Source organism: Cnephaeus nilssonii (assembly GCF_951640355.1).
Source record: "Cnephaeus nilssonii genome assembly, chromosome: 5".
NCBI classification, from domain to species: Eukaryota; Metazoa; Chordata; class Mammalia; order Chiroptera; family Vespertilionidae; genus Cnephaeus; species Cnephaeus nilssonii.
The window spans coordinates 74,069,071-74,096,932 of NC_137076.1; the positions used below are offsets into that span (position 1 = coordinate 74,069,071).

Below are 27,862 nucleotides of genomic sequence, written 5' to 3' on the forward strand. Positions count from 1 at the left end.
TATAAGCAGCGTCTCTCCCAGCAGCTCCCTCGCAGGCAGCATCCTGCCTTCCACAGCACCTCACCAGGGTTCGCGAGTCAGAGCGGAAAATCCAGCAGATGTCCTCTCTGCTCTGGTCAGTGACGAGAAGGAAGCAACAAAGGGGGCACACTTGGCTGGCCATCGAGGGGGCTGTCCTCTCAGGCCTCCCCGGAGGTCCCAAGCACACAGGTCCAGAGTCCCGCCTCCACTCCCGCCTTGGCTGTGTGCCAGTGACACCTGTCCCCTAGAGTGCATCCACCCCTGGTGACCACATCACATGCTGGCACAGCTAGAAGGCAGGCTGAAATACTGGCAAGAAGAATAGCTCCGTGACACTGCCATAGCTTCAGCGTGTGGGCCTCACAACATGAGGAGCACGCGTGGCAGGGTTACTGTGCCCCCCCTCAGACGAGGAAACTCAAGCCCAAAGGTCTCCTGACTCCCTGTCCAGGGCTCTTACTAACATGACAGAATCTACAAAGCTCTCTTCCCACATCAGTCTTGCTGGACACTCCTATGCTAGTTGACATCAGACTCGTGAAAAGCATCAGCATAAGAAAGTCTTTGCTGGTCTGTGAAATTCCAGACTATGATGTTCCCACATGTTACTAAAAGGATGCTTTATTTATTTAGTTAGTTAAGTTAGTTAGTCCTCACCCCAGGATATTTTTTCCATTGATGTTTAGAGTGAAGGGAGAGAGAGAGGGGAAGAAGAGGAGAGGGGTGGAGGGAGGGGGAGAAAGAGAGAGAAAAACTATGTGAGAGAGACACATCGACTGGTTGCTTCTCGCACACGCCCCAACTGAAGCCGGGGATCGAACCTGAAACCCAGGTACCAGGAATTGGACCTGTGACCCTTTGGTCTGTGGGCTAACCCTCTAACCACTAAGCCACACCAGCCAGGGCAAAAACAGTGCTTTTGATCTCCTTCAGTCCCATAGCACAAGACACCTAAAACACTAATGCCATGCCAAGTCCACCAGGTAGGCCTCAGGCCTCTAACTATAGGGTCAGGTCATTGTCACTGCAGCAACCCTGGAGTACAGCTTACTCTCAAACTACAATGAAACCTCCATCATGCATAAGAGCAGGTGCACATAATAGCAGCACCGGATTCCTAAAATGAAGGAGGATTCCCTAAACAGAACTGAGTTGGTTAAGGAGCTAGCTGGTAGCTGGGCTGGGTCCAAAAGCAGTGAGGCATTAGTCGCTGCCAGTGGACAAGTCAGACTGGCTCAACCGTAGGAGAATGGCCAGGTAGTGGCCAGTAGAGTTACCAGTTCTGCCAGCTGCCCACCCCAATCTGACCTTCCCCTAGAACCTTCTTACCAAGGGTGAGCAGGCGGCGGGTGAGCTCCAGGGCGCGGCGCAGGTCGCCCAACTGGAAGACAGCGTAGCTCAGGTAGTCCAGCACCTGGGCCTTGGTGGTGACGGCCTCCTCCCCAGCATCCAGCTGCTTCAGCACCTGCTCCATCCACAGCACCGTGTGGTAATAGTCCCCTTCGTTGTAGGCTGAGCGGCCCATCCCAAAGCAGTCATCTGCACTCATCACTGCCTGGTACTTGGTTCCTGCAGCAGGACAGGCAAACAGTCAGGCACCAAAAAGCCTCTGTGTTAGGGACAGAGATTGCCACGTCGAGGAAGCCCAGGCCGCTGGCCGGGGGCATCATCCCAGCAGAGCCTTACCAGGGCTTCAGACCACACACCTCAAAGGGCCATTGCTACAGTGAGCACAGCCAGGCTGGCCCTACCTTGGGCTGGGGTTCACAGCCAATCGCCTAGCCTCAGACTCCCCTTCTCCCTAGTGGGAAGGGGCCTTTGCTACAGAGGAGCCCAGGAAACCCACCAAGAAGTAGTTTTCAGGAGAGCATGAATGTCCCGTGAGCCACACAGAAGGTATCTGCTGGGCAGCTGGACGTGTGAGTCTGGAGAGTAAAAAAAATTAGTTGAATATAAAAAATAGAACGTGGGGGGCATCTAAAGCCATGGATGAGGATAACTGCTTCCAGGAGGAGTCTGAGGAAAGAGCAGGGAAGGTAGCTGAGACCAGAGCCCCAGGGTGCACCTATACGGGAAGGACAGAGGAAGAATAAGCCCGGGAGGGACCTAAGAGGTAAAAGAAAAAGAAGGAGCAGGAGCCATGAGACAGGCACCAAGGGAGGCCAAGAGCCAAGGCTGCAGTGCCAGCTTTGGCCGTTAGGTGGCAGGAAACTTGCTGAGCATCATTTCAGCAGGTCCTGTGACCACAGGTCCTCCACTGTGGGCTGAGCCCTGGGAAGTGACCATGAAAATAGTTTAAAATCAAGATGTGGTGTGTTAGCCATGGGGAGATGCAGGCTTTAAGGCGGGGGCAAGGTGGGAGGGTCTGTGAGTGTGTTCCTCAGAGAACAATGAAAGCAGGTCCTATGGAGAGCAAGGAGCTGTGACCTCGCCCCCTCCCTGACCTGGAAAACAAGGAGCTTCCCTACAACCCTGCTAACAGTAACTGGGACACGGCTGACATGGAAGAGCCGCCTCTCAGTGGGCTCTTTCTGCCTGATGTCCAAGATGGGGCTCTGCACGGAATGAGACCCCTGCTGCACAGGGTTGGCTGCTTCAGAGACCAGAGCCTGCTCGCCCTGGTGGCTCAGGAACAATGTGGAATAGGAAGCTGGGGACAGTAAATACAAGATGGAGCCAGTAGGCAGGCCAGAGCCTCTGTGTTAGGGCAGGGGGTTCCTTGAGCCCCTGTCCATGCTCCACGGACCTCCACAGAGCTCCTCTGGCTCTGTAGGCCCAGAAACCCGCATTGATGGAGGCAGTATAACACAGCTGAGAGGGCTGGGGCTCTGGGTCAGGGACAGGGTGGGTTTCACTATGGCACCCACCTGCTGTGTGACTGTGGACAAGTTACTTAGCCTCTCTGAGTCTTAGTCCTCTTACCTCTAAATAGAGATAATAACATCGATTTTAGAGGATTTGTGCCAAGAATTCAAAGAAATTATGTATGAAGATATCTCCTATGATCCCTAGGATTATAATTATCTATAGCATTTATCAACATGTCTCACAGATGCCAAGAATGTAACAAATGATTCACAGATACTCAGCATCTTCCCCAGAAGCCAACTCAAATATCTACCCCCTGCAAAGTGTTCCCTAGAGAGTGCTCCCTGGAGTGCCAGCTGAGCTGTCTGAGTGCTGAGGGCAATCAGACATGGAGCCCTGCTGATGTGGGTAAAAGGTGTTCCTGCAGAGGGCATGGGGTGAACAAAGGAGCTGAGTGGTGAGGAAGCTTAGTACAGTCAATGGGCAGGGAGGCCAGAGAGATAAGGCCCTGCAGGACCTCAAACACCACACGTAGGAGGAACTTAGGTTTAGCCCTGAATTGACCATGCGTAGGAGTGAGCTGGAGATACACAAGTCACAATGGTACTTCAACAATACAATTGAGAAAGAAGTGATCAGAGGCTGGAGTCAGGGCCTCCAAGTACAGAAGACATTAGGTGGAACCTACAGGCCTTAGGATTCTGGCTTTGGCAGCCAATGGATGGAGGTGCTTTTTTTTGTTTGTTTGTTTTTGATGGGAGAAAACTGGCTTTTTTTTTTTAATCTTTATTGTTGAAAGTATTACATATGTTCCCTTTTTTCCCCCATCGACCCCATCCAGCCCACCCCCACACCCCACCCCAGGCCCTCACCATCCCACTGTCTGCATCCATGGGTTATGCATATATGAATACAAGATCTTTGGTTGATTATCTCCCACCCTCCCACCCTCCCCCACCTTCCCTCCGAGATTCCACACTCTCTTCCATGCTTCCATATCTCTGGACCCACTCCATTCATCAGTTTATTTTGTTGATTAGATTCCACATATGAGTGAGATCATGTGATACTTGTCTTTCTCTGACTGACTTATTTCACTTAGCATGATACTCTCCAGGTCTGGATGGAGGTGCTTTTTGCTGAATAAAGGGTGAGGGAGAGGGGTAGACAGCTGTAAGAAGGATGAGGACTTTAGTTTGGGACATGTGAATTTTGAGGAGCCCAATGGAACATCCAAGTAGAGATGTCCCATAGGCATTTGTCTACACTGGCTGGAAGCTCAGGAGACAAGCCTTGACAAGGAACCCAGATCTGGATGTCATCCATGTACAGGTGATACCTCAAATGATGGAAACGGCTGGGCTCACTTGGAGAAGGTATGTAGGGAGGACACGAGGTAGGGCTGGAATTCTAGGGAATAACTCCCTCTCACTCCTCTAGGACGAAGATGGGTCTGTTAACTGAAGGTAAAAGACCAATGCCTGGGTGGTTCCCACTTCTCATTGCTCTGAGCTGCCTTCTCTCTGGTCTCGTGGCCTGGGTGTCTAAGGAGAAGCCTACACCCCAAAGTGCTGGTTCACAGACTCCTCAGTACTAGGGCTCTAGGCCTTGACCACCCAACAACAGAGAGCCTCCTTCTCCCACAAACCATGATTCCTGTGCTCGTACCTCCTCCAGGGTCCCCCTGGGTGAGGTGGCATCCAAGGTTTAATGGAGTCTAACTGAATCCTGAGTTTATTGGCCTCTAATGGCCCCCCCAAACCCAATATATCTTCTATATCTTCTTATAAATACATGGGAGCAATCAGTGGGAAAGGGGCCTTGGGGGTGGGGGTGGGGGGGTGAGAGAGACAGAGAGAGAGAGAGAGAGAAACAAAAAACAAAACAGACTATGACCACAGAGGCCAAAAGAGAGAGGGCAGAGATCAGTGTCCCAGAATTCAAAGGAAGGAAGAATATCAGGAAGAAAGAGGCAACCGGTGTTTCACATGCCGCAGAAAAGTTAAAGAACATTATGCCTGAAAGCTGTCCTCTGGTTTTACAGGCTGACTGGCCACTGGTGACCTTACAGCTACAGGATTGGCAGACAGGAGGGGGGAGGGGAAGGCCAAACTGTGCATTCAGGAGGGCATGGGAATCAAGGAAGTGGAGAGAAACGAGATGTCTGTTCAGCAGCTTCACTAGGAGGGAAAAGAACTAGATCAGCAGTAGACACTCAGAAGGGCCTTGGATCCTGAGGGAAGGTTTGTAAGATGAGCTAGAACAGAGCTGTGTGTGAGCTCAGGGGTAGGTAGGGCCCAGAGCGGTACACACAGAATGAAAGGGACAGAACTGCAACTGAGGGCACATGGACACAGGGTGGGAGTCAAGAGATCAGTCTTGGGCAAGAAGAAATCAAAGGGAGCGGGCAGAAGTGGGTCTGGGCCACAGCCTCAGCTTTCTCTGAGGTACAGAAGGAGAGGAACTGGCCAATACAGGGAGGGAGGCCGTGGGCCAGGGCTCTGGGGAGACGGCTTCCATGGGAAGGGGAGACTGGCACCAACTGGAAACCCAAGAGAGGCTCACCCCCAGAGGTGACGGTCCACCTGGGGGGGGGGGGGGAGACCACAAGCAGGCAGTGGCTCCAACCCTGCCCAGACACCGTAGCAGAATCACAGGCTGGACTGGACAGGCAAAGCCCCGAGTGGCGCGTTACCTGGGAGTTCCCCTTTGGAAATCGTGTCTGGGTCCAGCTTGTACGTGTCCTGAAGCCTCATCAGGGCCTTGGCGGCTCCCGTTTCGTCCTCGTCAGTGGGGAAGAACTGCCGCTGTACTGAGAGGTTGGCAATAAAACCTGCCAAGGGAGAGAGTGAGAACAAGACGTTACCCTTGATCCAGGTTCAGAACTCCACCTGGGACCAGAAAGGTACTCACTGGAGGGTCTCTGCAATTTCTCTGCTCCTCCATCAAAGGCTATTTCCCTTCCACCAGGAAGCCCTCCCAATGGCTCCAGTCCATGGAGACCTCTCCTTTCTTGCTCCTCACTGTAGTGCTGTTCATTTGGGACTGAACAGAAAGATGGCCTCATACATTGGTTGACAGGGGGAGTCTTGGCTCCAAAGCACTCAGTCAGACCAGTGGACACGGAGAGATGGAGGCCAGAGAGGGCAACTAAGAGGGGAATCGGGGAGGCCTTGCTGGCCACTCAGGGGAAAATGAATCACATGGAAAACCTGGATCCAGGAATATTGGGCTGACCAGGTACACACAGACTTCTAGCCTTGGTCTCAAGTTGAGGAGCCCAAGAGATAGAGGTAGTCTACTCAGGGAGCCCAACTGACCACTCATTACTGACCTCTGGCTCTTATCATCCAGAAAGATGATGATGACAGTCCTAGAGGCATGGTACTATCTGCACCCCCGGGATTAGGGACCAGGTATCATGTAGCCAGGCCAGGCCGGTGAGGCTGCACCAGCCCAGCATGGTTCCGAGACCACACTGGGCCTTGCTATGCTCTCTAGGGTACTCCCCCACGCCCAGACCTGCTGTGACCACAGGGCAGGAGCTCCCCAACTGCAGTGCTCAAGACCACAGCCTGGAGGCTGGGAGAGCCCCTGACCTCAGAAGTACCCCAAGGAGGCTGTTCTGGGGCTGCAAGCCCTCGCTGTAAAGCAAGATCTGCACCTCTTGCAACCTCAGGACTCCAGCAGGAGGAAGACCCTTCGTGCAGGGTTGCAATTCTGCCTGTGACCTGAGAGCTGGGAGGGGAACTCCAAAGCCATTTCTTCCCAGCCTCTTCCCCAAAGCAGCAGCAGCCATAGCCACCTACTCTCACAGCCTCGGCTCAAACATCCACTCCTACCTAGCCTTGCCTGGGGACCCAGGGACCAGGAAGCTGCAATGCTGTCTTCCTCGTGACTGCACGGTCAGGGACGCTAGTTTATAATCTAGTGAAAGGAAAAAATACACCCCCCCCCCAAAAAAAAGCCACACTGGCAACATGCCCCCTCATTTCAGGGGCAAGAACTCTGAAAGGTAGAGGTGAAAAGAACCTATTGCTCTACGGGCCTATCTTGTCTCCTCCAGGTAATTTATAAGATTTTCCAATGAAAACAGATGTTGATGGTGGGGGTGGGGCATGAAAACAAGAATGGAGAGTGGGAGGTCATCCAAGCAGACAGGAGGTCATCCGAGCAGGTGGTCATCTAAGCAGGCTTAATCTTCCACAGTGCAGAAGGAACAGTCAGTTCTGAGCTACAGGCCCAGGCTGGGAGGCAGGGGTCTGGGAAAGGCAGCCACAGCTTCTGGAAGCAGTGAGCTCACTGGGCACGGCTCCAGCCCGGCTGAGCTCACCAATCTCTCCCCAGAGGCCACCCTGCCTCCAGCCAAGCCCAACCCAGTCTGGCCACATGGACTGAAATGCCTCAGCCAGAGACACAAGTAGACTGAAGTTAATCAGCATTCCCAACGCAGGGAGAAGAGGCAGAGTCCTGGAGGCCGAGTCCAGGGCTGGGAGGCAGGAGGGCCCACCCCACCATCCCCTGTTGAGAAGAAAATGTTAAAGCATAGAAAGTGCTAGCACAGTGAAAGCACAAAGCACAGTTAAAGCTTTAAAGAAGTTCATGGACCTGCAAATACCACTTCTGGAATGAATCCTAAGAAAATGACCAAAGATGTATGTGCAAGACAGCTGATGATCTGGAAACAGTGCCACGTCCACTGACTTGACCAGTTTACACAACATCAGTATGACACATTACTGCCCAGCCATGAAAATGATGTTTCAGAAGAACATTTAATGGACACATAGAGAAGCTGCAAAATTCAGGAAAACAGTATAATCTTATGTCACAAATCTATCAAAAGATATGTTTCATATCTAAAAATATAAATGAAGGGGGGGGGTGTTAAAAAACAAAATAAAAGATACGAATGGGAGTGAATTTAGATGAGGCTTGAGCTGGCCCCAGCACCCAGCCACCTGACTCACTTCTGTTAGATCATTTGTTCCCTCAGAGCAAGTGAGCTTGCATCCCTGGCATATACTAGTATGTATGGCTCCTTTCTTTATTTTTTTTCCAAGTATATGCATGTGTAAAAACACTGGAATTTGAGTGCTTATCACTAGGCAATTGGATTAAGAAATATAATTTCCTAATGTGATTGTATATTTTCCAACTTTTTTATAAAAATGTATTACTAAAGTATAATTAGAAAAAAAAAGAGAAGTGGAAACACTAGGAAAAGGCAAGAACTGATTACTAGTACATATTAAAAAACAAAGACACCCAATCGCCAGGTCCTGCAGAGATGAAGAGCGTCGTGAGGTGACAAGGTACATGTTCACACACTGCACATGCCCACCCACACCCAGTCCCAGGACACGTTCAGACACACACTCCCCAGGTGCGAGCGAGCACACGAACATGCCTGCTCACCCAAGCACCTGCTCCCTGCCCCTCACCTGCAGCGGAGTCCTGCAGAACAAGGTCCTCCAGCGTGGACCACTCTGTGTTCAGCCTCTTTACCAGTTTGTAGGCATTCACAGGGTGGGCCAGGTAGCCCTCGGGGTCAGCAGCCGACTTGCTGGTCAGGGCTTCCATTTTGCTGGCCCAGCTGTGGAACCAGAGGAAAAGGAAGGTTAACACACCCACCCACCCACACATCTTGACCTGTGGTAATTTTCCTGGTGAGATTTAGGATGCTTTTCATTGAGAGGCAATAAAAAATGAATACAGCCCAGCCAGTGTGGCTCAGTGGTTGAGCATTGACCTATGAACCAGGAGGTCACAGTTTGATTCCCAGTCAGAGCACATGCCTGGGTTGCAGGCTCAATCCCCAGTAGGGGGCGTGTAGGAGACAGTCGATCAATGTTTCTCTCTCTCTCTCTCTCTCTCTCTCTCTCTCTCTCTCCCCCCCCCCTTTCCTCTCTGAAATCAATAAAAAAAATATGTATATATTTTTAAACGAAGCCCTAGCTGATTTGACTCAGTGGACAGAGCGTCAACCTGCGGACTGAAGGGTCCCAGGTTCAATTCCAGTCAAGGGCATGTACCTAGGTTATCAGTTGCAGGCTCCATCCCTGGCCCCAGTTGGGACATGTGAGGGAGGCAACCAATCAATGTGTCTCTCTCACATCGATGTTTCTCCCTCTGTCTCTCCCTCTCCCTTCCACTGTCTCTAAAAATCAATGGAAAAACATCCTCCAGTGAGGATTAACAACAACAACAAAAATGAATATATAACTCCCCATAATCCTTCCAGCCCCTTAATCTAGATAAAATCTGGGGACCCCAATGTATACAAAGAGACTCTTAAATAGAAAGGAAAAAGCAGAGTCCTCCGCCCACTAGAGCCACCCTGGAGGACTGGCATGAAGTAGCCGCCTGGCTTCCTCTCATGGGCACCCCCTGAGGGGCAGGAGGGCTGACTCAGGGTCGTTGTGGGGACCTGGGACATTGGACACCTCTTAATCTTGGAGAGCTTGGCTTCCTCCACAAGGATGTACTCCTTCAGAGACTGGACCAGGTCCTTCTCTGCGTAAATCAGGTCTGTCATGTGCCCTGCAAGGGAGAGGAGAAAGGGCCGGTGAGAAATGGCTGAGAGATGCCCAGTCCCCTTCCTTGGGGCATAGAACATCCTCACAGAGGCAAGTCCCTGGGCCACGAGCAGGTCAGCTCTCATGGGGACTTGGAGTTAAAGGGGACCTAGGCACTCACACGGTCCTGGCCCCCAGCTTCAGGAAGAGAGGTGAGGCCCTAGGGGATGTGAGGTAAATGCACTGGGGGTGCCTTAGGGAAGAAACCCCAAATCTCATTCTTTCACCATCACATAGATGGGTCATGTCACCGGAGCATGGACATCCTGGAGGCTTCATCACATGGACACAAGCTCTGAGTCTTTAGGCCAGAAGGAGAAGAGCTGGATCCACCAGCCTCAGAATGCTCTCTGCTCAGAACCATTCTCTGGTCTGGGAGGGAGACAGGAAGGCCAGGCAGCCCGGGAGGAGCCCATGCTTCCCAGGGAGGGGTCCCGGCTGACACAGCTGGCTCCCGGACAACCAGGTCATCAGGGCCTCAGAGAGGAACTGGCAACTCTGCGAGTCCCACTCTCCCTAGAACTGGTCAAAACCAGTGGGTGAGGCCATCTCACCCTGGCACTTGAGCTAAATATTGCTCAGGTAGGTGGTAGTCCTGTGGGCACATACCGATAGAGGTGAAGAATTCAGCCTGCACACAGCCCAGGACACCAAACCAGGCCACCAGCAACACGGACACCTGGAGTTCCATGGTCACAAAGGGTAGTGTCTGCAAGGTATTCAGTGACAGGCACTGGATCAACAGTAAAAAACAAAGAAACAAACAAACAAAAAAATTAGGTGAGGAGACACATACACATGTGCACTGCACACATACACATTCAAACATGCAAAAACCCTGACCTAGCACACAGAAGCTAAGGATACTCAGGACCATCAGGGATACACCAGGGTCACGTGCCCTTGGGAGAGACTCTGCCCTCTTGGCTCCTGGCAGCCATCGGCAATATGGGAAAGCTAAACCGCATGGGGCACGGTCACCGCTGGTTCTCACAATCTGTAAGTCTGAGATTCTGGCCCACACCTCCTTGTTTCACAGACGGCTTATCTATTTCTGTCTTTCCTTCCAACTCGTGTACCAAGACAGTGCCAGGTGCTGGGGACCCAACTATAACACGCAGCCCCTGCCCATAGAAGACTGACATCAGAGGAGAGACGATGACAGAAAAAGACACTGACAGAGTATTACTCCGGGACCCACACCCAAAATGAAGTGTACAGCTGATCGTTGGCCAGAAGAGGAATAAACACTGACCCCTGCCGGTCTGTACCTGGCCACAGCGAGAGCAGTCTGGGACCAGGCACTCTTGGCAGATGCTGTCCTCACTGACAAGGCACCATTCACAAATATTTACGAAAGACTCACATATGCCAGGCACTGAACTAGGCACACCAGATACAAAAGCACATCAGCCACAGAGGACCAAAACCCCAGGCTGTGCTGGGCTGTGCGCTGATTTGGGCAGGAGGCCAGCTGCTACCTCCTCATCAGCCTGGAAGAGCCAGACCAGCTCTGAAGGCAGCAGGCACAACCTGGGGCCAGCCCCACTGGCAGTGGACCTAAGTACACCCAGAAGCTTCGGACGCCCGCCGTTTTGAGCTCAGCCACGCAGCCCAGGCATGACGGAGGACCAGCACCCGTCTGAGCATTCATCATGTAAATACCAACTGCCAGTCCCTCCTCTTCCTGCTCTATTTCGGCCAAGCCCCACAGGAAATTTACTTAAAGCAAACTAGGAAAATAAAGAAGATACAAATGTTCCCTCCCTGCCCTGCCCAGTTTGCTCAGTGGTTAGATCGTCTACACATTCCTCACCACCTTTTCAGAAGAAATTTTGGTCTAGGGCACGTACCTGGGTTGCAGGCTTTATCCCCAGCACCGTTGGGGCACATGCAGGAGGCAACCAATCGATGTGTCTCTCTCACATCGATGTTTCTCTCTCTGTCTCTTCCCCCCCCCTCTTCCACTCTCTCTAAAAATCAATGGAAAAAACATCCTCGGTGAGGATTAACAAAAAAAAAAAAAAATGCTTCCCCCCAAAATGTAAGCCTCATCGAACATCTCTAAGTCTGAGCTAACTAATATTAGTTTATCACACCCACTATTCCTCACCTCACCTTTTCAGAAGAAATTCCAATCCACTACAGTTCCAGGCTAGGCTCCAAGAAGCTCAACCACAACCCCCACCCCCCACCCCCAAACGGGTTATTGTATCAGAAAGAGGAGAGAAGAAGTAAATGACGTCATTTGTTCATGTCCCTGCCCAATGTCTACAGAGCCAGCAACACGCCCATCAGTGCCCTACGTGTTGGGGGCCCAGAGATACACGGGACAAGAGCTTTCAGCCCAGAATCTGCAGTCGGGTAGGGAGTATTATGCTAAGGGGTACATCGTGTGAGGGCAGCAGAGGAAAGCAAATCACAGAGAGACGGGGAGCGGGACTGGCTAGCTCTAAGGTGGGGTCCGGGTCCTCCTTGTTGCAGCCACAGGTCTGCACCCAGGCTTGCCATACTGCATCTCCGCCCCAGGATTCCAGAAGGCCTTTCTTGTTGCTTACACAAGTCCTTTCCACAGGCGTGGTGCCTGTGCCTTATCTCTCAAGAGGCTTGACTAGCTCAGGAGAGCACGTTCTGTAAGTTTGTAGGAGACCAGACCAGACACGGTTGGAAGTGGGGGACCCCAGCGCTTCTCCCCTGTGTGTTGACAGCTGCACAAGTTCAAGGGAGGGAGAAGCTTCTCCATTCCCTTCACACCGCCCTGGTGACACTGCCCATGGCCCATGCCTTACAGCACATAGGAAGAAGCACCCAGGTTCCTTCGTTATGTAAATACCAACTGTCATTTCTCTGGAATGTGTTGCCTGGCTTAGACTGAGCCCATCCACAAATCCCAGCCTGGAGGCAGAGCTCCAAAGAATATCAGATAGGGTTCTGGGAAATGGCTTCCCAAGAGCCTGCAAAGTCCTGCTCTGATGGAGGAGGGGGACACCGACTCTGCTGGCCCAGGGAGCGAGACACCCCCAAGGAGCCCCCGAACCGCTACAATCAACACTGCCACCGCAGGCATGGGTGCCCTGGAGCCCCACCATTTCTCCTGGTCTTAGGCCCCTGGACACTAAAGGCTTTGTACAAAAAGGGTCAGGCTGGGAGGCAGCAACATCCAAAACAGGCTGTGTCCCACAGTGTGGGCAAGACCAACCACCCACATGCCAGCCCATCCCACTCATACTTGTACTCAGAGCTCACTTGGGACAGAGTAGGTGGGAGTTTGTGTGCCTGCCCTGTGCCCCCACCAAGTGTCCAGGGCTGCTGGAAGCCCTCCCAGGTGCCCTCAGAAATCCATGTTGGCCTGGAAATGGGCAACGTGAAACCTCTTTTTATGAAAAACAAAGTGGCGCTGAGCCAGAACAGAAAACCAACACTGAGTTTTATTTGAGCTGCATCCCGAGTTTAGAACCATGTCTGGCCCGTATCAGGTACTCAACAAATAATACTTCACCGCAGATTTGTTCAAGTTAGGAAACTACCACAACAGAAGACTGTGCATTTCTTCCCTACAATGGATTGTTGTGGATTGCATAAAAATGGATACCATATGCATATTAGCATGGAGTGAAGATCAAAGCATACTGTTAAGTGAGAAAAGCAGGCTCCCAAACATATGTACTCTATGATTTCATTTTACAAGGAAAAATGTGTGTGTGTGCTTGCACACATATATATGTAAATTTATAAATATACGCATACATATGCAAGAAGAAAGTCATAAACCTAGTTGTATCTTGGAGAAATACCTTTATCTTCCTCTTTATGCTTATTTGTATTACCTAAAATTTCTACAAGGAGCTCTAGGGAAATTTGAAACGTATTTTCTAATATGCTTAAAATGAAAAGAAAACGAAGCAGGCCCTCTCCGATGGACTCCAAACTGGCAACCCAAGTTTGGACCCCCACAGGGAGGTACTCCAAGTCCTGCCAACACCTCGGTGACAGTGACCCACCCACCAGATGACTGGCACTGCTTGTAAGCACACGGCAATTCCAAGACATACAATCAGAGTCCCCAACAAGCCTTCTCTTTGGAAAGGACATTTACAACCTGGCCAAATGGCCGTGGAAAGATGTTTCCAGCTGCAAACCAGCAGCGAGCGTCCTTAGCTTCTCCCCTTACCTCATCAGGCAGAAACCTCTGCCAAGCTCCCAGCTGCAGCCCAAATGCAACAGCTTGCCTTCTAACAATATATTTAACAGCCTAGAGACAGAACATGGGTTTGCTGAGAACAGGTCTTGCTTGGCACTGAACAAGAGGCTGCCTGTAAAGGAGCCAAACCTGCCTGAACAGGGCTCCCCCCAGTGGCTCTGCCTCCCAACTCCGGGATGGAAAAGTCAAGAGGACAGGCGTGCTCAACCTAGACTTGTGCAGAGGTTCCAGCAGGCCCCGCCAGGCCCACGAGCTGTTGTCACTGGCACCCCAGGGAAGGATGGGAGGCACCCTACTCTCCTTACCTAATGTCATGCCTCAGTCATCACCTGGTCTGAGCCATCCCCAATTCCCTCCTGCTGCCACGCTGGCCCCCGCCTGCACTGCTTTCTCATCTCATCTGGCCTCCCACCCACCTCTGCTCTACAAAGCAGCCAGCATGATTTACCGCAGCCCCTCCTTTGGTCTCAGTCTCCCCAAGAGCCCTCCAAAGGCTCTCCAATGCCCTCAGGATAAAGTCTAAACGCCTCAGCTGTAAGAGCCTTTTGAACTCTGCGTGACTTGGCCCCACTGCCTTCTCCAGCCCCATCTCATGGCTCCAGGTTTCATACCTTCAACTACTACCTCACAAGAAAAATACTGTCCTTCACGGAGAACCTAATGAAGCCTAGGTGTTCATCTCTATCTATCTTTACACTCTCTCTCTCCCATCCATGAACATGTAGGTGCGTACTTCCCACTTGGAAATCATCAACACCACAGTCTCCTGCGTCAGTAAACAGGCAATGAAGCAGCAGAGAAGGCTGTAAAAGTCGACCTGCAAGAGCCCAGTTGGTTATTCAGTCACTATCTTGGCAGAGACTTGGCAGTCTAGGTGAGGCTAACTCCCAAGAAGGAACTCCACACGAGGACACAATCCACATGCCACTGTATTGGATGCACCTGACGTACTGTCTCAAACTCTCGTGGCCTCACCTAGCTCCTGGGCCCTGACTCGCCTCTGACCAAGTGGAGGAGACTGTCAGGCTCCAAATCTCTGGCTCTTCCCACTACTTTGGGACTCCAATGACAGGCCACATCCACCTTCCCAGTGGCTGCTGGAGGGCCCTGGTAGTGCACCCCAGGAGCAGAGGGAGTTAACTCTTCATGAGACAGCTCTGACCAGTGAAGGGCAGAAGACGGAGGAGGTCAGCAGATGAATTTCCTCTCCAGGCCTCCACTGAGAAACTGTCCTGCCACATGGACTTTCTGTAGAGCTCGCCCAGAGATGGCCCACGTGGCTGAACAACTGGTGCCGCTCTGTGCAGACCGGGCAGCTTGCTGAAGCACCATCCTGAGTTTGCTTCCCATCCTTTGCTGCCTCAGTTGCCTTTCCCTCACTCTGGCTGCCCTGCAAGTGCACCTTCCAATGAAGCATTCAGACTTAAGCTCTGCCTCGGGCTGGTTTATGGGAACTAGGCTAAGATAACCACTATATTTATTTCCAAAAACCTTTCATCTCTACCTTCTAATCCTCACCCAAATCTTATAAACAAGATTATCATCTCCATTTCAGCTATCTATGTATATAAAAGCCCAGCAACCCTTATGGCAGAATGACCAGTCACTATGATGTGCACTGACCACCAGGGGGCAGACACTCGGTGCAGGAGCTGCCTCCTAGTGGTCAGTGCACTTCCACAGCAGGAGCGCCACTCAGCCAGAAGCCGGCCTCTCCCGCCTCCACGGCAGTGCTAAGGAGTGGTGAGCCAAGTAGTAAGGAGCGAGCAGGCAGGTGGTAAGGAGCGAGCAGGTGGGCAGTAAGGAGCAAGCAGGCAGGTGATTAGGAGTGAGGGGTCCCAGATTGTGAGAGGGCACAGGCAGGGCTGAGGGACCTTCCCTCCCCCATCCCACCCCCGTGCACGAATTTCGTGCATCGGGCCTCTAGTAGATAGATAACTGAGCCTAAGCATTTCCTGCACATCTGGCATGCTACAGGAAATCACTGGCAGAGCTGAGACTCAAACCCAAAACATACTTTCCACTAGATACTGCTGCCATTCAATCCTCCTCAGTAACATCTGTTGGCTTACAGCACAAGGGCCTCTCAAAAAGGGGAGCCACACTTAACCCTAGTACAGCAGGCCTGCTCTGGTCAAGAACTTTATTGTGACCCACAAAGCAACTTCATGACATCTGTGGTAGACAGTAACATGGTCCCAAAAGACAGGAACATGGTGCCCTGAGTGCAGGTGATAGACACCCCTGCCCTGGACACCCATCACGAATGACCTCACAAATGACCAGCCAGCCCAGCTCAGGGCAAGGCAGTATAGTCCAGTAGGCAGGCACACCCACCCTGGGGCCAGACAGCCCGAGTTAAATCTCAGCTCCACCATGACTTCCTGGCTTTGTGACCATAATGTTATGGGTCTCTCAGCCTCAGGTTTCCTACCTATATAATGGTGATAATGTTAGGACCTACATTTCATAGGGCTGTTGTGAGGATTGAATGAGATGACAGAGGTCAGTGGGAAGCCCAGAAGCACCAGGCACAATTTATTCCAGTCATCAGCATCCAGGGTACTGCAGGAACATCAGTAGACCTGAATCAGCCAGCTGTCCAGCTGATCCCTGGAGAGGAAGAAGGTCCAGTCTAGGGATCAGTGAAGATGAAAACAAGGCAAAAATTGGGCAATCTCCAGGTCCCAGGAATACTAAAAGAGAGGAAACATTCGTTCGGGAAAGAGGGGAGTTAGGGGTAATGCAGCACACTAGCCAACAGGGAATAACCCTGGAACTGGTCAATTACTGGCTCTATTTCTCACCAAGGAAGGGAAGTTCTCTGGCAAAAGGTAGGGCACTGGGCCAATACTCTAGGAGCTCATGTATTTCTATACCTCTGACCCGCTCACTCCCAAGTTCCTACAAGTACAAGGCCTAAGGATCTTGGTCACACCCTGGCCCTCAGGAGCAGTGGCTGGTCTGTGATCAGGCTCAGACGGATCCTACCTGAGCCGGAGTAGTCACTACCCAAACACTTAATCCTCTGTGTTGCAGTGATACCACTTAAAAACTCTCTTCCACAGCTCCAAGAAGTCTAGGCTATATTTTTCATTTCCCTCTGCTCTAAGAATAAAAACTATATCCCTCATCCCACGTCCCCAGCACAAACCCGAGGCCACAGGAGCCACCAGCCAGCCCTCTCAGCTCTAGGACACGCTGGTGTCCCAGCCTGCAGCACTGCAAAAGTCCAAATTGCTAGATTTGAGCAACTTTCTGGATCCAGCTGCACGTGCCTGCATCACCGCATTTCCTGCCAACCTCCATCTGCATAAAATTAAACTCTTGACAGATCCCAGGATCCAGGGACACACCCACCAGCCCAATGCACACTATCAGCCAACGTGGCCACAAATGGGCCTCAGACCCTCCCGATAATGTAGGAGGGCAGAGTCAAAAAGTGAGGCTCTCTCAGGAAATGAGTAGATCCCAGACTCCCTCACCCCACTCATTCCTCAGGGCTGCACCCTCGCAGCCTCTCCGTCTGATAAGCACTCTCTTCTGGGCTCCTCCCCTGGCACATGGCCAGCTGCCAGCGTGAAGCAACAATCTCAGAGAGATTATGAGCTACCCACGGGCAAGAATAGTGCTGCCACCTCCTCCTCCACCACCCTCTTTCCGGCCCCAGGCATGTTCTAAGCAGAAGCCAGGCACACAGGATGTACTCAAGGAACAAACAGAGATCAGCTATGGCCAGGCTAAACCAGCAAAGTAAATACTCTCCTGGGCATCCCATGTCAGAGCCGGCAGCAGGGTAGAAGGGCCTATCAGAAGCCACAGACTAGTCATCACTATGTCTGCCTGCTGAGACCTACGGTGGCCCAGTATGACAGCATCTCTGGGATGAGGCCCCCAGCCAACTCACTCCATCCTTGCTACGTGGCTTCCTTGGCAGGGCCACATAGTGGACACGCTTGGCCGTCTGAGAATAAGGAGGCACTACAAGAAAAGGATTCACAGCCCAACGATCTGGTGAGTAGAAGAGGGGAAAAAAAGAAGCTGAGCCCTGAGGCCCAGGACCACACTGAGAGCACTGCACCCTGGACACTTCAGGAGTAGTTTAAGCACAAGCCAGAGGAAATCTCGGTTCATTTCATAGAGAACTAAACTATGGGAATCTATTGCCCCAGATGTGACACGGGCTGAGAAGAAGCAACAGCTTGCAAAAACATTCTGTACGTGCTGAGGTGAACAGGGGATCTCTGCAAACTCTGAGACACTTGAGAATGCCCTAAGCTACCAAGTGACATTCCCCATCCCTCGTTCTGGGGGCCAGGATCTCCTGCAGAAGGACTGAGGCTGCCAGGCTTCCCATGGTTTCCATCGAGAAACACAAGGGCACACAAGGTGTCACTCTCCAGCAGAAGACACAGATCCCAGCCTTGGAAGGGACTCTGCTGTTCTGTAGCATCTTAAAGATGTCCGATTGGGATGCAGAGGCCAGGGGCCCACCCCTGTTGCCCTGGTCCACTCTCCTGTTGCAAGGGCTCACTGAGCACCCTCCAAGGCTCAGTGCGAGGCACTGTCCCCTCACTTGAAGCTCTTGTGGACGGGGTCCATGGGCAGCTACCCCCAAGTGTCTCTTCCCCCATCACCTTGCTGGGGGCTGCTCCCTCACACAGGCTGTTCCTCTGTCCAGGTTATCCTATGGTATATTCAGCCTTCATCTGACCATTCCCTTTAATAAGTTACCTCCTCCAGGAAGCCCTCTGACCTGAAGCATCCTGTTCTCTACCAGCTACCCGGAGCCGGCGCTCCCTCCCAGCACAGCACTCACCGCACCGCTCTGGGCCTGGGCTTCGCCGCCTTCCAGTCCAGCTGGTCTGCGCCCTGGGCTAGCGGCTCCTTAGTTTCTGACACGGAAGGGTCCGTTTGTTGAGTTAGGTAGGCAGGTATCACAGGTTTCCGCAGCTGTTGAGGAAAAACATTCGAAAGGGATGTCTGGAGGGGGGAGAAAACGCACACAACTTTCTCCTACGACAGCCCGTCTTGTAACGAGCACCAAGCCGGAGGGTCCGGGCACAGACCCCAGCCTTTGCCCTTCGCCGGGAGGAAGACGGCCCTCACTCCCAGGGAGCGGCCCCTCGGGGACCAACTTCGGGCAGCCTCGGCCAGGCCGCCCCTTCCCGGGAGCCTGACAGCGCAGGGCCCGCCCCGCCGGCCGCCGAGGGGACAGCAGGAAGGGCGCGCTGACCTCCCCACCCCGAGCCCGGGAGGAGGCGCGGGCGGCGGACAGGAACCCAGACGGGTGTAGACGCAGGGCGGAGGGCGCGGGGCTGCGCTGGGAACGCGCTGCGGCCACGGGACCCCCGGCCCCGCGGGGGCAGGACGCACGGCCCCGCGACCCCGGCCTGCGCCCCAGCCCCGCGGCGGGGGGCGTGCGGCGGGCCCGGGCCGGGCAGGCGCTGCGCTCACCTGGACACGCGCCGCTCCCGGCGTTTCTAGAACCTCCCGCGGCGGCGCCCGGCCCGCTCGGCGCCTCCTCCCGGCGGCTCCGCCTCCCGGCCGCCGGCCCGGCTCCGCCCGCTTGAGCCGCTGCCACGTCCCCACCTCCCGCCCCGAGCCCGCCCGGCCCCTGGCTCCGCGCCCGGAGGCTCTCGGCCGAGGGTCGCCGCCGCCAGCGCCCCCCGCGCAGCCCGGCCGCCGGACCGCGCGGAGCCGGGAGCCGGGAGCCGGGAGCCGGGAGCCGGCCTCGGGCAGCGGGAGCCGCTGCGCGTCCTTCATGCCGCCTGCCGCCCGCCGCACGTACTCCGCGCCCGCACCCCTCTGGCGACTCCCACCTGGGGGTTCCGCCTCCCGCCTCCCCAGCCCCGGGGCGGCTGCAGGGGGCCCACGACCCATCCCGGCCCCGTGCTGTGGGGGGCGTCCCTGGATGCCCGCTCACTCCCCTGGCCTCAGTGTGCCCGTTGTCTTGGAGGTCCTGCAGGGGACACAGCTCTCCTACGGCCCCTGCCCAGCCTCACCACCGGCAGGTGTGCGGGAGGGGTGGGGTGAGGTGGGAATGTCACCTGAGGCCCGAGCGGGGTATCAGGGGGAGGGACAGACCAGGGGAGAAGGCCCCGAAGAAGACTAGGGACCTGGTGCCCACCCCCAGGGCCAGGCTCCCAAAGGGATTCAGACTGCCCCCCTCTCCTGGGTTAGACACTCCTCCTGATTTATGTGTAGGTGATGGGTTAATGGGGAAGAGGGAGGGTAGGTGTGGGTGCCCTGGGGCCAACCCTCGGTTTGCCCAAACCCTTCCATACTACACAGGCCAAAAGCAGGGGATGCCTCCTTCAGCCCGTCCCGTCGGGGAGGGAATGAAGGCAGGGATGCAGCAAACCTCAGCCTGAGCTGGAGGAGGCCCTGGTTCCCACGCCTGCTCTATAAACCTTCCCGGTCATGAATGAGGGAAAACTCATCTGAGAATCTCATCAGGGAGCTCGCCCAGAGTGGGAGGGGCGCAGCCTTTGCCCAGGCGCCCTGGGGATGTTCCCTGTGACACACTGTCCAAGCTGGCAGCCCAGGTCTGGGGAAGGCACGGGCACACACACAAGTATACACAACGCACATAAAATACAGAACGAGCCGCTGTTCTGGCCCGAGTCAGCCGCTTGCCAGAGCTCAGCTCAGCCAAACAGAAACCTTCCTGCATCTGCTGCATCCTGTCAGGCCACCCTCTCTCTGCCCAGATCCTCCCATCCTCTCCTTCTCAGGAGTTTGCCCTGAGGACCTTGCTCCCCCTCTCAACTGGATCCTTCCCTTGACCTATAAATATGTTCAAGCCTGTACTATGGGGGGGGGGGGGGGAAACAACAACCCCTCATTCAAACCCACCGACTGCTACAGTGTCTCTCTCCTCAATCACAGCAAATTTCTCTGAAAGAGCCCTTTGTCTCCTCATCCTCACCTCTCTCCCACCCCTCAGCCCCCTCGCCACACCAAACCAGGTCTCAGAACATTCTCTGTAACCTACAAGTCCCTCAATTCAATAACGACTCTTAAGTCCACATCTGTCAAAGCCCCCAGTGGTGTCTGACCACTGCCTCCCTGGAACACTCATGGCCCCTGGTTCCCACCATCCTCTCTGGCCACCTCTGCCCAGGCTTCTTACCCCCCCCCCCCCCCAGCACATCCTCCTCTCCACCTCTCCCCATTAGTCAATAAAGGAGGGGGCTCCTCAACGCTCAGGCCTACAGGGCTCTCTCTTCCTCTTCTCTGTCTATAATTTCTTCCTATACACAGGTGACACAAATGTCTCTCTACCCTTGCCCGGACTCCTGAGCTCCAGACTCATATAACTGACTGCAGGGTCTGTATCTCCACTTGAGTGTCCCCAGGCACCTCAATGGCAAAATGTCCAACACTGGGTTCATGCTCTCCCCCCTGCCCCTCCACACCTCTCATATTCCCTGCTTCACTGATGGAGCCACACCTCTCCCATCGGTTACCTAACCAGAAGCCTGAGAGTCATGCCTTCTGCCTCACCCCCAGACCCTATCCTCCCATACCCCACATCCATTCAGTCCTACCACCTAAATTATGTCTCTCTAATCCATCCATTGCTGCCCATCCTCTCTCACTTGGATGATTGTAACAGTGTCTTAGCTGGCCGCCCTCCTCCATTATTGTTTCCTCCCACCTCCCCTCCACACTGCTGCAACAGTGGTGTCCTCAAAGTGCAGACTTGAACCCGTTGTTCTCAGCTTAGTAAATTGCACCGCCCTTTCGAACAGCCCTAAAAGTGGTTTGGCCCTTGCCCACTTCTCTAGCTACACGGTCCTTCCTCCAGTCCCTGTAATGGCCATTCTTCCCCACCCACTCCCAGGCCTTGGCTATACTGTTCTTTCTGTCTAGAAACTTTTCCCTCCTTCCCTACTGAATCCTTCTGATCCCCTCAGAGAGATTTTCCTCACTTCCCTGACCAGATCAGAACCTCCTAGAACAGCTGCTTATGCCCTGTGTGCTTTGTAAGACTTGCCACAGTTTATGTAGTTGAATGATTGATTAATATTTACCCCACCACCACCACCACCACCACTGGCCTGGGAGCTGCAGGAGTACATAGTTATATGTGGTTTTGTCCATCATCATATCCCCAGCCCCTACCACAAATAAATATTTGCTGCCTACATGGAGGGATGGGTGTCTCCTTAATGCCTCGTTCCACACAACAGTTGTCAAAGGTCTGACTAAGGCCTCCACAGGGCCTCAGAGTCCTGGACTCCATTCATTCCTCAGTGTCCGAACCCCCTCTTCTCTTATAAAGATACTTTTCATTGTATTTAGGGCCCATGGGGTAATGAGAATAATCTCATCACATGATCCTTCACTTAATTATATCTGCTAAGTCCCTTTTCCAAATAAGGTCACATTCACAGAGACTAGGTATTAGACTGGTTTCCTTAATTAGACTAGGGGGCATATCTTTTTAGGGGCCATCATTCAACGCACTACACTTGACATTCCCTCATGCCCCATACAGGCTACTGGAGCCCTGTAAATCCATGACTCTTGGTTATGAATCTCCAGCCCAGGCCCATTGCAGACCCACATAGCCTTTCTCTGTGGCCACTCAACAGGCAACCCCATTATCTCCCCATATCCTACTCCACACCACCCAGAATGTTCTGCTCCAGCATTTCCCTTACCTCGGGAAATGAAATCAACATCTTGCAGTCATTTCCATCTTCTTCCCCACCACATTCCCATATTGTAGCTCTTCCCTGGAAGATCTCAATCCATTCACTGCTTTCCATTCCTGCAGTCACAGCCCAAATTCAGGACACCACCATCTCTCACCTGGGTCATCCACGCTGGCCCACAGCTCTGACTTAACTCCCTCTATCCTTTCTACGCTCCACAGACAGAGTGCTATATTAACAGTGTGCTTCTGATCATGTCATTTCCATATATAGAACCCCTCACAGGTGTCCCTGCCCCCAGGATGACACAGATCTCACCAAGGCTATCTATCCCCTTTATCCAGCCCTGATGGCCTCTCTGATCATGTGCAACCTCCAACCCGATGCTCCGGCACCCTGGGCATTTCAAAGTTCCTTGGCCTTCTATGTCATGCTTCCTGCCTGGAACACTTTTCTCCCAAAAGCTTGTTTCCTCTGAAAGCCTTCTGTGGGCCCAGCCTGAGCCAGGTTCCCACACAGACCCCATAGCTCCTCGGGGATGACTTCCATGCACGCCACCTGGCATCATCCATGTCTACTTCCTTCACCACTTTCCCTTCCCGGGGAGGGGAGCTGCCTCTGTCCTGTTCAGCACTGTGTCTCCAGCTCTAGCAAAGGGCCTGGTACCCAGGACCTCAACAGGGAGTGGGAAACAAAAATACATGAAGGAAGGAAAGAGGGAAGGAAGGAGGGAAGGAAGGAGGAAGGGAGGGAAGGAAGGAAGAGATGAATGAATGCATGAACACCCCTTACTACTGTGGCCTCCAGCGGCCCTCACTAAACACACCAGTTGTGTGCCACTGAATGAATACACAGCCACCTTGAACAGCCATGTTACACTCCTTTTTCCCAAATCCATTGTGTAAACAAAGCCACACCTCCCTTCTGGTAATCACTCTACTCTGTTCATTCATACATTCATTCCACAAACATTTGCTGGGGACAGTTGAGGCCCTGGTGGGGCTTCGGGGGCCATGAATATCAAAGAAGCTCTATCTAGTGGGGGAAAACTAGCAGGAGAACAGAGACCCACACAGCAACCTTGTCCAGGGAGGGAAAGGCTTCTGGTAGGAGATGCTACCTGTCTAGTCCCAATCCTAGAGCGCCTCCTCAAGCTCAAGATCAGGTATGGATGGCCACCTTTGACCCTAGCATGGCTATGAGTACAGCAAATGAAGCCCTACTTTCATGCTGTCCCTAAGTGACATCACTGGCCAATGGCTCCTCAAAACAGGCTAGACTTGTCTCCCTATCACCTCCATCCCAAGGGAATGTCTCTTCAGAACAGATGGCAAAAAAATACCTGCACTGGGTGGAATGTACTGAATGAATGGAAGGGCAGGTGGGTGCAGGCCTTCCCTTTAAACAGAGGTCTCCTCAGCCTGCCCGACTCCTGCCTTCTCCATTCACCCGTGATCCCTCCCTGGGGAAGGGGAGAGGGACAGACTCCACTGCTTGGCACTGAGGCCTGCCTGACTGCTGATAACTCTTGTAGGCCCTGGCGACCACCACAGCAGCTGGAGGCCTGGTCCCTCCATGGAATTCCCCAGAGCAGAGTCCCCAGGATTAACCAATGCCACACAGAGAGAATTGTGTATGTTGACACCATCTATACCCATCAACACATTCAGCACACAGCCATTCACTGGACTAAGGGACCAACCCTCCTCTCCCAAGTTCCTCCCATTAGGAATTGAAGAAAAGGTAGGTGTGTCCCAGTTGACCCAGAGCTTTGACTCCAGGCGGATGGCAGAGGGCTGGAGGTGCAGCTTGAGTGGAGCCACCTAGTGGTGGCCCTACTGCTTCAGAATTAGAGCCTGGCACTGGACCCGGGGAAGGAAAAGCGAATCTGGTAACATCCCCAGGAGCCTGTGGGGCCGCGCGCGCGCGCGCGCGCACACACACACACACACACACACACACACACACACACACACACATTTGGTGCGTGCAAAAGGGGAGCCGGCCCCACAGAATGGCTACAAGTCCCCTCCCAGCTGCCTCCACCATGGGCCCCTGCAGCTAAGTCAGCTGAGCCAGCACAAGCTGGGCTGTCATTACAGGGTGGAGAGAGGCAGTCCAGGGCCTTCCCGAGCTGTAATTACCCATCAGGTCCAGGGCAGGCCCTCATGGTCGACACAGCGGGCTTAGACTTTGGCTTGCCTCCTCACCCTGCCCTCCTGCCTTCTGTGGGCAAGAAACTTCTAGACTAGTGCACATGCCCAGAAGGACAGAAGATAGTTAGGTATGGCGCTTACAAATCTTGATATTTTGATGCACAGAGTGTAAAGCATACTTTTAAAATTATTATTACTACAATACATAAGCCCTCTGCACCCCCTGCCCATCCCTCCTTCCCCATCCTTGAACCCAAATTGAGGCTGGGTGGGGATTAGAAATGGGTGAGGATGAGGTGAGAGTTGGGGATAGCTATTGGACATCTGACTTAGCTACTGTTTAAAAGGTTGGAAGTTCAGTGGTTTGGCTATTTTGGGGGGGCCTTATCAAAATGTCAGGAAGCCAGTAGAAGTAGAGGAGAGGGGAGAAATGAGAGGTGAGGTTGCAGAGGTCTCAGGGGCAGGTCATCTGAGACCTCATGGGCCACAAAAAGGGGTTTAAGTATGATGGTGAGGGTAGCAAGCAGCACTCCAGAGTTAAGGTCAGAGCCCTAGACGGTTTGGCTCAGTGGATAGAGCATCGGTCTGTGGATTGAAGGGTCCCAGGTTCGATTCCAGTCAAGGGCATGTGCCCGGGTTGCAGACTCGATCCCCAGTTGGGGGCATGCACGAGGCAGCTGATCAATGATTCTCTCTCATCATTGATGTTTCTCTCCCTTCCTCTCTGAAATCATATATATATATATATATATATATATATATATATATATATATATTAAGCCATAGCTGGTTTGGCTCAGTGAATAGAGTGTCGGCCTACAGACGGAAGGGTCCCAGGTTCGATTGTGGTCAAGGGCAGGTACATAGGTTGCAGGCTCCACCCCAGCCCAGGCCCTGGTCAGGGCGTGTGCAGGAGGCAACCAATCGATGTGTTTCTCTCACATCCACATTTCTCTCATCTTTCCCTCTCCCCTCCACTCTCTCTAAAAATCAATGGAAAAAATATCCTCCAGTGAGAATTAAAATAACAATAACAGAGTAAAGGTCAGGGAGGAGCAGGGTCTGATTTGGGATTTAGGAAGAGCACCCAGTCTCCTACTGCAGGGGTCGGGGGAGGAGGGGGGGGCAGAGCCTGGAGGTGAGTGGGAGGGGGCTGCTGCAGAGTCTAGATGAAAACTGGTGCCCTGGCCAGCATTTCTCAGTGGTTAGAACGTCAGCCCGCACACTGAATGGTCCGATTCCTGGTCAAGGGCATGTACCTGGGTTGCAGGTTCAATCCCTGAACCCAGGCAGGGGTGGGGTGGGAGGTAACCAATTGATGTGTCTCTTTCATATTGATGTTTTTCTCTCTTCCCCTCCCCGCTTCCTCTCTCCCATCCACTCGCTCTAAAAATCAATGGGAAAAATATTCTCAGGTGAGGGTTAATTAAAAAAAAGAAAGAAAGAAAGCTGATGGTGACCTGAACTGGGGAATGATAATGCATATTGAGAGAAGCGAGTAGATTTAAGAATTAATAAAGAGGAAGGGCTATGTCCATTCACTCATTCACTCATTCATTCATTCAATAAATACTCTGCTCCCCATTCTGAGCTCCCTCTTCAAGATGAGGCCCTCCTCCTCACCCAAAATGGGGTCTTTGCCCCTTTGGATCCCTCAGCTCTGTCGCCCCTGAGCAGGCCCTGCTGAAGGCAATGAGTGGCAGCCCCCACAATGCAAGTTGGCCACCCCCAGAGAACACACCAGCACACTTCAAGGTTCCAGACTGACATGGAATCCTAATCACAACGTCTGGTTTCCTTAACTGTCAGACTCCTTCCACTACAAGGTAGCCACCTATGTAATGATGGTCTTGGCATTAACACCACCCTTCTTCTCCCTGCGCCTCACTTCCCACATTAGCTGCCCGATGCACTTCCTCTTGCTATAGTGATACATGTTTGTAAGTCCCCTTATATCCTTTTTGGAGTGAGACGGCTGTCAGTCAATCTGTCCGTGAGTGGCCCTAGCCCAATCAAGTTGTGTAAATTCTTTAGGGCACAAACTTTGGGCTCCATGCCTTTCACAGACGTTGAAGATTTGCGTATTCATTACAACAACTTGCCAGTAGATGAAAATAAAATGAATTAGAAAGGGGGTATCCGTTGCTTATTTGTCCAAAATCACTACCTCCACATCATCACAGGAGCCTGTCACCTGGGCGGCTGAGGCCTGTGTGTACCTGCTTCAAGGGCCCCAACCCCTCCTGTGGGCTCTCTCCTGCCTTCAACTAGCCTGCCTGTGTCAGCTCTGGCTGTGGCTCTGACTCCCCCAGTCCCGTGAGTAGACACCATCATTCCAGCTTGCTGGTGAGCCCTGTCTTCTGTCCCTGTGGGACACTGCCCAGGATCTGACCCACCCCGGGAGGCCAGGGCCCTCATTCCCCTAGAGGCCCTGACTACCTCACACCACCTCAGACATATTCCAACAAACCCACATCCTATCTAAGTGCATCTTGTAGTTACCCAGTAAGAACATGGCTAGTTTCCATGGTATAATGTTACATCTGCTAGCATTTAGTATTTCTATTTTCTTTTTTGTAGTTTTCTAAATGTTTTCCTGTTTCCATGTTTTGCATGAACCTGTGAGAAGCTTACTGATCACTGTGCCTCTATGCCTGAAAGACAAAAGAACTTGACAAGCCTTTATTGGGAGAGGCCTTACACACTTGACACACAGGCACACTCACACACACACACACACACACACACACACGTGCTCGCGGGCACACACATGCACTCAGGGATGTGTGTGCATGCATGATCTTGTGGGACTTGGCTTCTCACATGAGTAGGAGGAGGTTCTGTGCTCTATATTCTGGTTCTGCCCTTAACCATGACTTTTAATCAGAAATTCTGATGTTGCTTTGAACCAGAATCTGACCTTATCCCTGACCCTGAACCAGCCAGTTGAAGTTTGATATCAGGAAAGTGTCCATCTCCATCATCTGCAGGAATTAGGGCCTCAGGAAAGCAGGGGTGGCTTGGACAGGGCTTCTCCCCACCTGAAGAGTGAATGACCCAGATGGCTAAGGTGGAGAGGTGGCTTTCCCACAGTGGCTGGGCCATCAGACCCTACTGTACATCAGGAACCTTCAGGGCAAGCAGTGCCCTCTCACTCCAGCAGTCACCCAACAGCTCTAGGCCAGGCCTCATCAATACTTGGGATTTTCTCTACACTTCATCCCGGTTCCCCAGCAGTTATGTTTCCCACAGGAAAGACTGAGAACACTTTGGGGAATTCTGCTGCTGCTCTGGTCCTGCTAAGCTGCATCTGCAAAAATAATATGGCCAGCAGAGGGCGCAGAGAGCCCATTGTGGAACACCCTGTTAGAGAACCAGTCCCAGTCTTGCTGAAAGAGCCTCTCAGGATCCTGTGCCCTACCCCTCTCACTT

General features: G+C 52.9%; 1 protein-coding gene across 3 annotated transcripts in view; it reads right to left on the bottom strand.

Annotated features, from left to right (window-relative positions):
• P4HA2 (prolyl 4-hydroxylase subunit alpha 2) overlaps positions 1 to 19,188 on the bottom strand; it is a 33,707-nt gene extending 14,519 nt beyond the window's left edge. For 2 of the 3 annotated variants that reach the window (XM_079771570.1, XM_079771572.1), the window contains exons 1-7: positions 19,066 to 19,187; positions 18,428 to 18,561; positions 10,017 to 10,140; positions 9,276 to 9,372; positions 8,274 to 8,425; positions 5,525 to 5,662; positions 1,351 to 1,590 (exon numbers count right to left, since the gene is read on the bottom strand). In XM_079771570.1, the coding sequence (XP_079627696.1) occupies positions 1,351 to 1,590; positions 5,525 to 5,662; positions 8,274 to 8,425; positions 9,276 to 9,372; positions 10,017 to 10,098 (709 nt within the window). In that variant the 5' untranslated portion in view covers positions 10,099 to 10,140; positions 18,428 to 18,561; positions 19,066 to 19,187. Of the gene's footprint in view, positions 1 to 1,350; positions 1,591 to 5,524; positions 5,663 to 8,273; positions 8,426 to 9,275; positions 9,373 to 10,016; positions 10,141 to 18,427; positions 18,562 to 19,065 lie in introns of all 3 variants that reach the window. The other variant, XM_079771571.1, reaches the window with a different exon arrangement.
• Positions 19,189 to 27,862: the final 8,674 nt, after the last annotated feature.